Source organism: Columba livia, chromosome 1 (genome assembly GCF_036013475.1).
Source record: "Columba livia isolate bColLiv1 breed racing homer chromosome 1, bColLiv1.pat.W.v2, whole genome shotgun sequence".
NCBI classification, from domain to species: Eukaryota; Metazoa; Chordata; class Aves; order Columbiformes; family Columbidae; genus Columba; species Columba livia.
In genome coordinates this window covers 210,635,121-210,647,676 of record NC_088602.1, presented here as the reverse complement: position 1 = coordinate 210,647,676, position 12,556 = coordinate 210,635,121, and the positions used below count along the sequence as shown (strand labels likewise).

General features: G+C 47.7%; 1 protein-coding gene across 1 annotated transcript in view; it reads right to left on the bottom strand.

The window, feature by feature from the left end:
* Positions 1–12,556, bottom strand: part of UBE2H (ubiquitin conjugating enzyme E2 H) — a 50,596-nt gene that overhangs the window by 16,414 nt on the left and 21,626 nt on the right. Inside the window, exons 2-3 of the mRNA XM_065049378.1 lie at positions 6,431–6,507; positions 5,737–5,811 (exon numbers count right to left, since the gene is read on the bottom strand). Coding sequence (XP_064905450.1) covers positions 5,737–5,811; positions 6,431–6,507 — 152 coding nt within the window. The remainder of the gene's footprint in view (positions 1–5,736; positions 5,812–6,430; positions 6,508–12,556) is intronic.

Below are 12,556 nucleotides of genomic sequence, written 5' to 3'. Positions count from 1 at the left end.
CATAGCTTGGGTGCACCAGCACCTGCTGCCCAAGCTTCACAGGAGGCAGCAAATCTGTGCCAAGCCAAGCTGGAAACACCGACCCCATTTTGCGAGCCTGTTCCCATTCTCTATAGCGGGGAATCCGCAGAGTTGTGCGTCAGCCCGGCGGAAAAACAAGGGTACAAATTACCCTCAGGTGTCTCGTCTTTCCCCTCAAGACAAAGCCAAGCGTGTTGGAAAGAATAAGTACTTTCACACGGCTTATAGGTCAGAATAAGGATTGACACGCAGAGGGAAAAACAAGCTCCGAATGGTCACAGGCGATAAGTGACTCATGAAATTCTAAGTGGCAAAATGTGAGGCGAGGCAGAGAGGAGCTGCAAGTAAAAATAGCAGCAGCAAAACTAAGCACAGGGCCAAGCGAGATCTGTTAAACTCTGGCTGGAGCTAAACAGCGTTTCATTCCTGTACCGGCTGCCACTATCTCCCATTATATACATATATATCCACGCAGGTCCATATGTTTCATGTACACACTGGGCATTTTGTTTTGCAAAGCGCTTAGGAGAGGGGTGAAATAGAAACGCAAGATATCTGGGGCGGAGATGGGAGGGAAATGAGAACCGTGTATAAATATACAGGAGTTATTGGAGAAATTGAGGCTCTGAGCGTATTAAAGGCAAACTTTGCAGCCTATTTGATTCTCAAGAAACCAGAGTGATTCGGTGCCAGCCAAATTCTGCAGGTTTTAACAATATAATAAACACCGTGGTGCTTCCAAGTAAGAAAGGCTCCCAGGTTTGTGTATTTATACCGCTCCTATCATCTAAGCAGGGCAGGACCTTAAAAATCTGCATTTCCTCCCATGTTTAAGGCATCAAAGAGCATTAATCTCCGGCTCTTGACAGGCGTACGCGATGATTAAAACCATACAAAATTTCCACAAAGTGTTCTCGTGACTTGGGAACTCAAAACTACTTCAAGTCCTTCACGATTCCTCTTTGAAACAGCAGGAACAGACTAGAAAGAAAGTTCCCCCGAAGGTATAAAAACCCAGAGGGAAGGGGAAAGCAGCCAGCAGGGTTACTGAAATCATTAACAGCTCAGAACTTATTGTCTAAGAGAGAGCAAAAATGGAACCAAGCATCTACAGGGGAGTGCTTGGGGTCCTCATAAGCACGTAGATATTTACATTAATTGACAAAAAGCATGAAGAGCAGCAGCGTTCATGAGCTTCAGAAAGCAACTGGGTATTTGTCAGGAGTTTTTGGGTTTGCTCCAATAAACCGCTCAAGTTCAGGAGGTTTGTTTTCGAGCCCAAAGATTTGGATATTTAAGGATCACGAGCGGAGTTGGTTCATCTCGATGGGAGCTCTCAAGCCCAGAGCCAACACCACAGCCCAAGTTTGGCCCCGTTTAGATTCACGTTCTTCTAGGATGAACATTTCCCTTCTTACTGTATGTTGTGTAGCTCTCATTAGGAAAAATCACCCTGCACCAATTTGCGATCTGTCCGAACAACCAGCAAAGACCAAGCAAGGAACAGGCAGAGCCAGAAACACCAGAAAGACGCTGCAGGACGCGATGAGACGCGGGAAGCTCTCCCAGGACCGGCTCTTCGCACGTAAATCCAGGATGGTTTAGGTCGTGAAGCAGAGACGTTATCAGGAGAGCACTGTCCCCGGGGCAGCATCATTGAAGAGATTACAGCGATAATTACCAACCTGAGGAGGGCAGGAAATAAATGCCACACGTATTCGAGAAGGGAGCTGTGGATGGGACAAAGAAGCGAAGATTTTTGGCAAAAGAGCCGCCGCACCGAGCGAAGGATTCTGCTAGAGACCCTCCAAAGTGAAAGGGACCACCACCCATTTAGGGTGTACGAGAAGCTCCGCGCATTTCCAGATGACAAATCCAGAACCTGCTCTAAAAACCTCTTATCTTTGGGTTTGTCAGTCGCGCTTTAGAAGAGAAGCCGAGTTTTCAGGCACCTTGTACTCAGAGCCGTGCTGGGATAAAAGCAATTCGAACAGATTAGAAAGCAACTATTAGCAGTCATTTCTTGTACAAGTGGCTTTCTAAAATGCACGGATATGCTTCAAGCCATCATGTTATTTGCTGCAAAAAGCCCAGGCCGTGTTCAGGGCTGCATTAAGATTTTCTAAGATGGAAAGAAAATTTCAGCCTTCAGTACAGGAGGAACAAGGAGAGCTGCAAAGACAGCGTTTTGGCTTGAAGCTTCGGCATAAAAGTGTAATTTATTAAAGGAAAAGAATCTGCTGGATTCTGTACTTTCTACGAGGCAGTGACTTACACAGATAGTTGAAACTCGGCGTGTCGTCACCGCGGTGGGAGCTGCACAGTGCTGAGAACACAAGGGCTGCACACAAGCTCCACGTGTGCTCTAGGTGACCTCCTGTTCATTTACAGGCTCCACCAACTCTAAAATCCCCTATTTCCACCCCTTTACAGATCAGAGATTGGCACGGCAAACGCCTTCCCTACCAATTCCTACCCCTGTGTGATCCAGAGCTCAAGCTGGCTGAGGACGCTGGTGCTCAATGGAACAGGCAGATGGAGGAGAGAAGAGACTCACAGAATCATTTTGGTTGGAAAAGATCTTTAAGATCACCAAGTCCAACTGTTAACCCAACATTTCTAAGTCCACCACTAAACCATGTCCCTGAGAACCTCATCTACATATCGTTTAAACCCCTCCAGGGCTGGTGACTCCAGCACTGCCCTGGGCAGCCTGTTCCAATGCCCCACAGCCCTTTGGGGAAGAAATTGTTCCCACATCCAACCTCAACCTCCCCTGGCGCAACTTGAGGCCGTTTCCTCTGCTCCTGGCGCTTGTTCCTGGGGAGCAGAGCCTGACCCCCCTGGCTCCAAGCTCCTTTCAGGCAGTTCAGAGATCAGAAGGTCTCCCCTCAGCTCCTGTTCTCCAGCTGAACCCCCAGGTCCCTCAGCCGCTCCATCACACTTGTGCTCCAGCCCCTCACCAGCTCCGTTCCCTTCTCTCAACTCGCTCCAGCACCTCAAGGCCTTTCTTAAGCCCTCAGGTGATTTGGGTGGCCCTGGTTCCACCATTTTGTGTGTGAGGTGATCCCGCCACCCCTGGGGCCGCCATTTTGAGCCCTGAAGTGATTCTGGTTCCCCTGGGGTCACTGCTTCATGTTTTGAGGTGATCTTGGTGCCCCTGGTCCCACCATTTTACGCACTGAGGTGATCCCGCCACACTGATGCTGCCATTTTGAGCCCCGAGCTGAAGGGCCCAGAACTGCCCCCAGGATTGGCGGTTTGGCCTCCCCAGGTCCCAGCACAGGGACGGTCACTGCCCTGGGCCTGCTGGCCACACCAGTGCTGGTCCCAGCCAGGATGCTGGTGGCCTCTCGGCCACCTGGGCACACGCTGGAATCTTGTCTCATTTCCCAGCTGGTGAATGCTCCCGGTTCAGCCAGGACGAAGCTGCCAAAGCCAGCGATATCTGCCTCCCAGAGCAGCGCTGCGGCCATCGGAAGGGACCGAGACGTCACCCAGCCCTGGCTGCCCAGATAAGCTGGGCTGGGGCAGCAGAAATGGGAAACCAGACAAAGAAAAACAAACCTCTTCCTGCAGTCGGCCAGGAGCTTCCCCAGGCCTGAACATTCCCCTCGCCAGTTCTTTCCTTCCCGCGGCAGAGCTGAGCCCAGCTTTGCTAAGCCAGGCTTGCATTGGCTGTTTATTCAACATGAAACAGCTGCACGCCGCTTTGCCCAGGAGGTAACCAGCACTTCCAAACAGACAGCAGAGCAAGAGCCAGATTTTGGGGAGCTTGGCGAGAGAAAAGGCATTTTCAATGAATCGTAGAGCGAGGGAAGCATGTTAGAAAGCCTGATGAGTCTGGACTACGACAGTCGCAACACAGGGGGTTTAAGCAAGCTGACAGAGGGCAAGCTGCTGCACTGAAGACAGCAAAAGCAACGTTAAAAGGGACAAAGTGATTTGAGCAGAAAACAACCTCCTCTACACTCACCCCCCTCCCTGAATTCCCAAGGACAAAGACCATCCTTGTGGTGTCAGTTTGGAAAATACAGCTGGGCCAGCTCTGATCCCAGGCCACCTTTTACTCTCGTCCATCCCAAGCAGCACTAAATAAGCCGAACCACCAAAAGGTCAAGCCTACCACCTTCCACGCCACTAAACGGAGCCTAAATCAACAGCAATAGGAGCACACAACAGCCTGGTTGATGTTTAGCTGCATTAGCTTCATCGGCTACTGGAAAGAACGTTTGTTTTAGCTTTAAGCCAGCAACCCTGATTTCTGATTCACACAGGAAAAACATCAGGAGAGAGGAAAATAATCTTGAGTAGACTAGCACCAAAGCAATTAACCACAAGGAAACCGGGTTTTATATGTTTTCGGAGAATTTTCCATAGCAAGGCTGCATTTAAAATTACCAACATGACAGTACCCTGATCTGCATCGGTTTGCGGTGCTTGAGAAGTGAGGGAAAAACGACTGGCAGCAAATAACATCTCGTAAACGGTCTCTAAACCAAGAGGTTTATAGCAAATTTTAAAGCTGACTCAAGAGGAAGGAAAAAAGGGTTCACATAGCTGCAGCAATACTGAATTATTACTCAGCCGCATGCACATTTCTGTGGTTTAGTTCAAGTTTTTCAACAGCAAAAAAAGGACAGCATCAAAACATCGCTCTTTCCCAAAAGGCACGAGCCACATTTGGAACTAGACAGATCATTTCTCACACCAGAGAGATCTTAAATAGAAGGTGCTCTTAGCCTAAGGGTCTATTTTAAGACAGCAGCCAATACTTATCAACTCCAAATCAGGATGTTGATATTGGAAAGGACCCATCTCGTCCAACCCACATCGCCAAGTTTCCACACCAGTTCTCCTGGGCTGTTCTCTCCATTCTTGAGAGTCCTCCGGTGGCTTCGGCCACGAGTGAACCTTTCTGACCGAGGAGTCACGGAGTGACCAGCGCTCAGTTCATAAACCACAATAGAGATATTGAAACTTCGTGCATCTGCTCCAGTTTTTCAAGCAACATTGGCTATTTTATTTATAGCTTAAGTGACTGGAATAAAGTCAGGTACCAGAAGACATGCAAGTTAGATCTCCGTTACCCAAGGACAAAGATAGTACGGATACGATCTAAAGAGCTTTTCCTTATCAAACTTATTTGCTCCTGAAGGTTAAACAAGCCAAACCAGTCTAGCCAGCTGCATTTTTTCCGCTGATCGGTTCCTGCTTCTATGTTCTTTCACATTTACATCCCCTGGTCCAAGAGGACAGAGGCTCCTGCTTTGCCTTCCATCCACTTTCGGGCAAGAGGTGCCAAAAACTCAGTTCACCCCAAGATTATGAACATGCACTGTGGGCTTTGCTCTCTATATTAAGTGAGGTATTTTATATAAACAGGTTTCAGCACTTACTGCGGCATCCTGCACCTTGTCCACAAACTGACATGATATTGAAAAAGCACGTTAGAGAGACTCAGTTCATCGACACACAAATGTGTGAGTAAATCCCATTTCTAGCTCTTAACCCTTCAGCTAGAAACACCAACTTTCTCCCTGTTTGGCACATGATAACTGGAAATCCATAGCAAAAGCGTTCTGCAGATTGAAGTGAAGAGCTTATGACAGCACCAAGGGTTGGTGCAACTTCCCCTGCAGCCGTGCTGCGAGTAATAACAACTCTCCTGCATAAACAGTAAAAGGATTTTGACTCAAAGTGGTTATTGGTTACCTATAGACGGGGATTTGAAAGGGTATTTATCAGGAAGGTCGACTCTAACTTTCCATACTCCACCTTCATATGGTGCTGCAATGAAAGAAACGCAGGTATTAGACACTTCATCACTCAGGAGAGAATAAATAGAACTACAGCATTAAGTAAAACACATTTTGGAAGAATACTTAGTTCCATCAGGGGGTAAGATCTCATATCAAACCTCCCACGGTAAAAGCCTTTTTCCTGACAAGAAATGCATGATTTAAACTGAGACTGCAGAAGATCTCGGCACAAAAGCCTCATTGAAAACAGAGACTTGAGAATAATCTACTTACCTGTAGAGATGTTGCTAAATTAAGGCACGCTGGAAACCTGACTTGCGATCTAGTCAGTAGAAAAGCCGTCTTAATTACAAACCCCGCAAAAATACAGGTGGCTGATACAAAACTTATGAGCCAGGTCTTGAAAAGCTACAGATCAACAAGACATTGTGCGAAGGGAAAACCCAGCTCTGCTCGGCTCCACGGGAGGTGGTTCATCCGCGTTAATCCCCACAGTTCTATCTCTCCCCGGCCCTGAGAGCCCTTTGATTCCTCCCCCCAACTTCCATTTGCTCGTCTCTTTTTCCATGCCAGCAGCGTGTCGTTCCACCGCTCCCCACCGCGAGCCATCGCTTTGTTTTTACAGAAGGGCTGCGTCATGTACTTACTTCCTTGTGGTCCATAAAACTTCACGACGAATTCATTGAGTCCTCCTAAGATCGTGACTTCATGTTTGCTCTCGATACTGATGCATCAAGTAAAGGAAAACATTTAATCCGGCGAAACAAACCCCATTTACTCAGACGCGAGTAACGTGCTAGAAGCTTCTCAACCCAAATGACAAAACCAAGTATTCAAAACATCCGACAAAGTGATGAATTCAATTCTGAATTCAATCTCGCGTCCATTCGACTTGCAAGACCAAAAAACTCGGTGTCTTTGGAGAGATGGTAGAAGGGTGAGATTATGAGGTGTTATCACAGCTGTATTTTCCAACATTGAAAGGAAAGAATCAAAGGAAAGAATCTTCACTTTGGGGAATACAAATGGAACGGCAAGATATCTTTGTTTCAAATAAGGCTCAGCTCAGACAATTAACAGGGATGTTTCAGCACCCAAGCTTCTGCTATAAATCAGGGTTAACGGATTGGGAACAATATCCTACAGCAATTACCTTTAATCAATAATCTTTCCACCTTCAGCTCTGAACCACGGAGAGAAGGGGCTAACAGCACAGAATAGCTAATAAAAGACCCTTAACATCACAGCAGCAGAAACGCAGGGGCCGAGAGGACCTGAAGCCAGGTCTCCCTTTTATAACCAAGATTTTTCGCTTTGATGCAAAAGGTTTTCTGCTTTCGAGGCACTAAACTTGCAGCAGTTACGCCGACCCCCTCATACCTTCACGGCCCCGAGCAAACAGGCGCCCGCTGAAATAGTCCTGACCCAGCAGGAATCCGTCTGGGACCTGCCACTGGTAACAGTTCTCAGCTCGAATCCCCGATTGTACATGATGAGCTCTCAAGTCTGATTAGGGTTTGTCACATAAACAACTTGAAAAGAGGCTCCTGTATCTAGAAACACCAATTCAATTCCAGCAGTCTGTGTGCACGGAGATGCAGGTCCCATCCACGGGATCCATCAGGATTTATTAGTTCCTCAAGTACGACGGCTCCCAGATCACACAGTTTTCCCACAGTTCCAGCTCCAGAAGAGTTTAGACACCAAGAACCCTCTTCCCCTCATTCTCCTGGGGAGGGAGAAAAGTCGACGGCGCTTTGTTTTGGCTCCACAAGTTTTCTTGGTTCGGCATCCGCCGCTCTGCTCCACGGTGAAATGGGAAATAACGCCCAGGAGCAGCTCACAAAGCACAGATCGACGCCCTAGTGCCCCAAACACAAGCGATTTCTCTGCTAAGAAGCTAAAAAACCATCTCTGGGAAAATCTCCATCCCCACAGGTTGGCGGAGAGTTGGGCAGCACCACTTGCTTCAGACCTGATGCTCGGGGACGCGTCGCCACATCTTTTCATGTCACCCAGTACCAGTTTTAATTATAGGCTTGACTGAGTTTCAGTTCATTTTCAAATACACACACTAAAGTAATGGATAACTAACTAATCCATGTTCCGAAACGTGCTCTTACACAAACCCACCGTGTAGGATGATGCCCAAGAGTGAGAGGTTTAATACTGAAGTATGTTAACACTTAGAGCAGCTTTGCGGATCAGGTTAAAAACAAATGGTTTCACTTAGAACTAAATTAAGTACAGCTTAATAAAAACCAGCTCTCCCAGCCTGATCTTCAGAGCGAGCTCTTGAGCAGCTGCGGCTTAGATGCTCTTTGGCTCCCCAAGTTAATACCGACCATAAATTAAAGCAGAGCTTTCTGCACTTAGACTCAGTCCTAACGTTCTCAAGTTCAAAAAACTAATAGTAAGCAACAGGGTGGCATATTTGATTATTCTCCCTGTTGTGGCAAGGACCTAAAATTCCTCAAATAACCCCAAAACAGCGAGTGAGTTCAGTTCATGAAAGGGATGTGTATTCGGATGCAGACGCTGGGTTTGGGAACATCGTTTATTAACGTGATTAATGTTAACAAGAGTTTGAGGATAGACTGAAAATAAAGCGAAATTCAGCAATCAAGCTGTTGTATTAACAAGGGAACCCTCTTGCAGGACGAGGGCAAAGCCTGTGGGGACAGCAGAAGGGATGTGACACGTTTGGAGGATGGTCCCTCTGGACCACGTTCCCAGAGAAAGCTCCACCACGGCAACATCTCCGAGCACAGAACGTGGGCTCCGACCCAACTATTTCCTCAGCTCAGACAGATTTTTTCCATAAGGCCGAAGTCTCACAACCAAATCCCAAATGAATCCCGTTCCAAACACGCCAGCAATTTATCAGCTGTCTCAGATCCAGTTTGGAGACTCATGAGATTTAAGGAACTGAGCTGTGCTCAGGGCACAACAAATCCCTCTCCTGCCAGATCCCAGCATGGAGAAATGCTCCACGTCTTCCACAAATCACATAGAGCGTCGGGGAGCCCCAGGAAAAGAATCAGCAAGAATCCGGACCAAGATTTCCACAATTAAGGGGAGCAGACTGTTCACAGCATCCCCTGTGTGTTTCTCCCAAGGTATCGCATCTGAGATTTCCATCCACCTCTTTCACCAGCTACCGATGTAAATCTGCACAGAGAGCGCCCAAGGCTTCAAACACACCACCTGCATTTACGGGTAAAAGCACAAACCCCTCACCTAGTTTAAGTCTGTTCTGTTCAGGTAAATTCACAGAATCCCAGAGTGTCAGGGGTTGAAGGGCCCTGGAAAGCTCATGCAGTGCAATCCCCCCATGGAGCAGGAACACCCAGATGAGGTTACACAGGAAGGTGTCCAGGCGGGTTGGAATGTCTGCACAGAAGGAGACTCCACAACCCCCTGGGCAGCCTGGGCCAGGCTCTGCCACCCTCACCCCAAACAAGTTGCTTCTCACAGTCAAGTGGAACCTCCTGTGTTCCAGTTTGCACCCATTGCCCCTTGTCCTGTCCCTGGTTGTCACCAGAAGAGCCTGGCTCCATCCTCCTGACACTCCCCCTTTCCATATTGATCCCCAGGAATGAGTCCCCCCTCAGTCTCCTCTTGTCCAGCTCCAGAGCCCCAGCTCCCTCAGCCTTTCCTCACACGGGAGATGCTCCACTCCCTCCAGCATCTTGGTGGCTGCGCTGGACTCTCTGCAGCAGTTCCCTGTCCTGCTGGAACTGAGGGGCCACAACTGGACACAATATTCCAGGTGTGGTCTCCCCAGGGCAGAGCAGAGGGGCAGGAGAACCTCTCTGACCTACTGACCACCCCCTTCTAACCCACCCCAGGTACCATTGGCTTCCTGGCCACAAGGGCCTAGTGCTGGCTCATGGTCACCCTGCTGTCCCCAGGACCCCCAGGCCCCTTTTCACTGCTCTCCAACAGCTCATTCCCCAACCTATACTGGAACCTGGGCCCACACTGTCGCGTTATTCAGATTTACAGAGCGAAAACGAGCGGGTAATGGATAAAAACTTTAAAGTTCTCAATTCAAATGCAGTGGTTCACAATGGTATGAGCAGCCTTGCCTTGTTTCCTCTGCACAAATCTACACTGTGTCTATAAAGGGTCAAGATTAGAGCTACGAAACCAGCCCGTAACACATCACACCTGCTAAAATATTTAGCAAAAACACAACCCAATCCCTTTCAAGACTCTCAGCTTGCTCCTACCAGTCTGGGTGACTTATGGCTTTGCTGCTTTTATCTCCTCCTCATCTCGGTGTATTAATTTGGCTTTGTGTCAAATACAGCCAGTGAAAAGGAGAAAAGAGCAAAATGTGGATACAAGTCAGGTTTCCAACAGATAAGAAGGTCAAAAGCATTACCTCAAGACCACAGAAACTCAAAGGGCATCTTGAGGACCTGAAGATAATTCATCTCCGTTCCAAGAGTGTTCTAATGAAAGTAAGTGTCAAAAATATTTAGGTGATGATATGGAAAGCGAGTTTATTTTCAAATATCAGCTCAGAGGGGTTGCTAGGAGAGGGCCAGAAGGGAATTTCCCTGCAGCTGATTACAGACTCCACCTATAGCGTCTGAAACGTGGCAGAAGCGCAAAGGCCAAGGGCGCCACGGATTAGCATGACAGCAGCATCCACAGACTCCTATCAAGATCAAGGCTCTGTTCTCCAGGGTTGAGCTCGTAGGAAATTGGTTCTTGGGACAGAATGAGAAGTGATTGAAAGCATTTTGGTTACTCTGAGTTGGGAAAGACCACACAGAACCTTTCGAATCTGAAGGCAGATCGTTCAAACCATCAGTTGCAAATAGAGCGGCCACTGGGATTTGCCTGTTCCAGGGTTGAGTTCCCATCGCACGGGGCCACCCATTATTCTAGGGCTGCGTCTCCCCTGTATTTCTAATAAGAAAAATAGTTAGGATTCAAATTCACACCCAATCTCCCAAAACCCCAGATGAACATCACAGCCAACAGATGGCCGCTCTGTTCGCAGGGTTCAGTGGCTGTTTCCTGGCAAACACTGAGCCTGAAACAGAAAAAATAAATCCCTTCATTAAGTTTCTTTAACATAAGTTATAAGCTTGGGCAAAGCCGTTTGCCAGCTAAAAATATCGAGCTGAAAATATTTTTACAAGCCTAGTGACAAAAGTGGCCGTGAACACCCTGTCCCAATGAGGCAGACGAAGCAGAAAGGGAAAAATAAAGTTGTGTATTTATCTACATGGATCTCAAGACAAGTTGCGAATGGTTCTTGCTTTCTAAGGATCTCTGTCATGTCTTCTCCTACTTACAGAGACTTGTCTACAATTATTCTTCCAAGAATCTGAACAAAGAAGACATTACAGAATCACAGAATGGACTGGGTTGGAAAAGCCCTCAGAGATCATCCAGTCCAACCCTTGGTCCAACTCCAGTCCATTGACTAGATCATGGCACTAAGTGCCATGTCCAATCTCAGTTTAAAAACCTCTAGGGACAGCGAGTCCAGCACCTCCCTGGGCAGCCATTCCAATGCCTGACCACTCTCTCTGCAAAGAATTGCTTTCTCATCTCCAGCCTCAATTTCCCCTGGCAGAGTTGAAGCCCATGGCCCCTTGTCCTATTGCTGATGCCTGGGAGAAGAGACCAATCCCCACCTGGCTAGAACTGCCCTTCAGGTAGTTCTGGAGAGTGCTGAGCTCAGCTCTAAGCCTCCTCTTCTCCAGACTAAACAAGCCCAGCTCCCTCAGCCTCTCCCCATAGGTCTTATGTTCAAGTCCCTTCCCCAGTCTTGTTGCTCTTCTCTGGACCCGCTCCAGCACTTCAATCTCTTTCCTGAGCTGAGGGGCCCAGAACTGAACACAATACTCCAGGTGTGGCCTCCCCAATGCAGAGCACAGGGGAAGGATCACTGCCCTTGTCCTGCTGACCACGCTGGTTTGGATACAGGACAGGATACCGTTGGCCTTCTTGGCCACTTGGCCACACTGTTGGCTCGTGTTGACATTCTAAATACGTACCAAAAAATACATATATATTCAGCTTTGCTACCTGAGCAGCTCAAAACTGATCTTTGAGGCAATAACTCACCATTTGGTAACAAAGGCCGTCTTAAAAATAACATTAATCCAGTTGATATTTTCCTTCACCAACGCAATGGAAGCAGAAAGATGGCCTGGAAAGCCGTGTTCTGCTCCTTCAGGCCAGCGGTGTGAATTCTCCTGTAGTGTTTGCAAGCAGAATTTTTGCCACGTAAATAACCTCTAATATTAGGACTGATGGTTATTTGTGTTTATTTGCTTACAAAGACGAGGAGCAATGTGATTTGGCAAGTCCAGCTCAGCCGTGTTGCTGCCCACAAGCCTTCCCGGGCTGCTTTGCCTCCTCTAAACTCCCTCATTTTGTTTCCTATACAAGTTCAAAACCACATCCAGCCCCAGGACTTCAATGCTTTAAGCATCAGGAGTACTTATTCTTATTTTCCCCAAGTAAAAACCCCTGCTCTTTACTCACATTTAACTTTCTTCACGCTTCTCCGCAGCACATCAGAAGGACAATTAGAAGCAAAAAAAGGTTATAAAGAAGAAAGAAAGCTCTTTGAGCAGCAAGAGGCAGCACTTCTTAGTCACCCTGTTTGTTGCAAACTCGAGAACTCCAGGCTAAACTCATTCAGATTATTAAAATCCACTGGTTTTCCCCCAAGCTACTTATTCTCGTTGCCACAGGGCACTGCTCGCAGGCTCCAGCTTCAAGGAAAGGGGTTTTCTAGC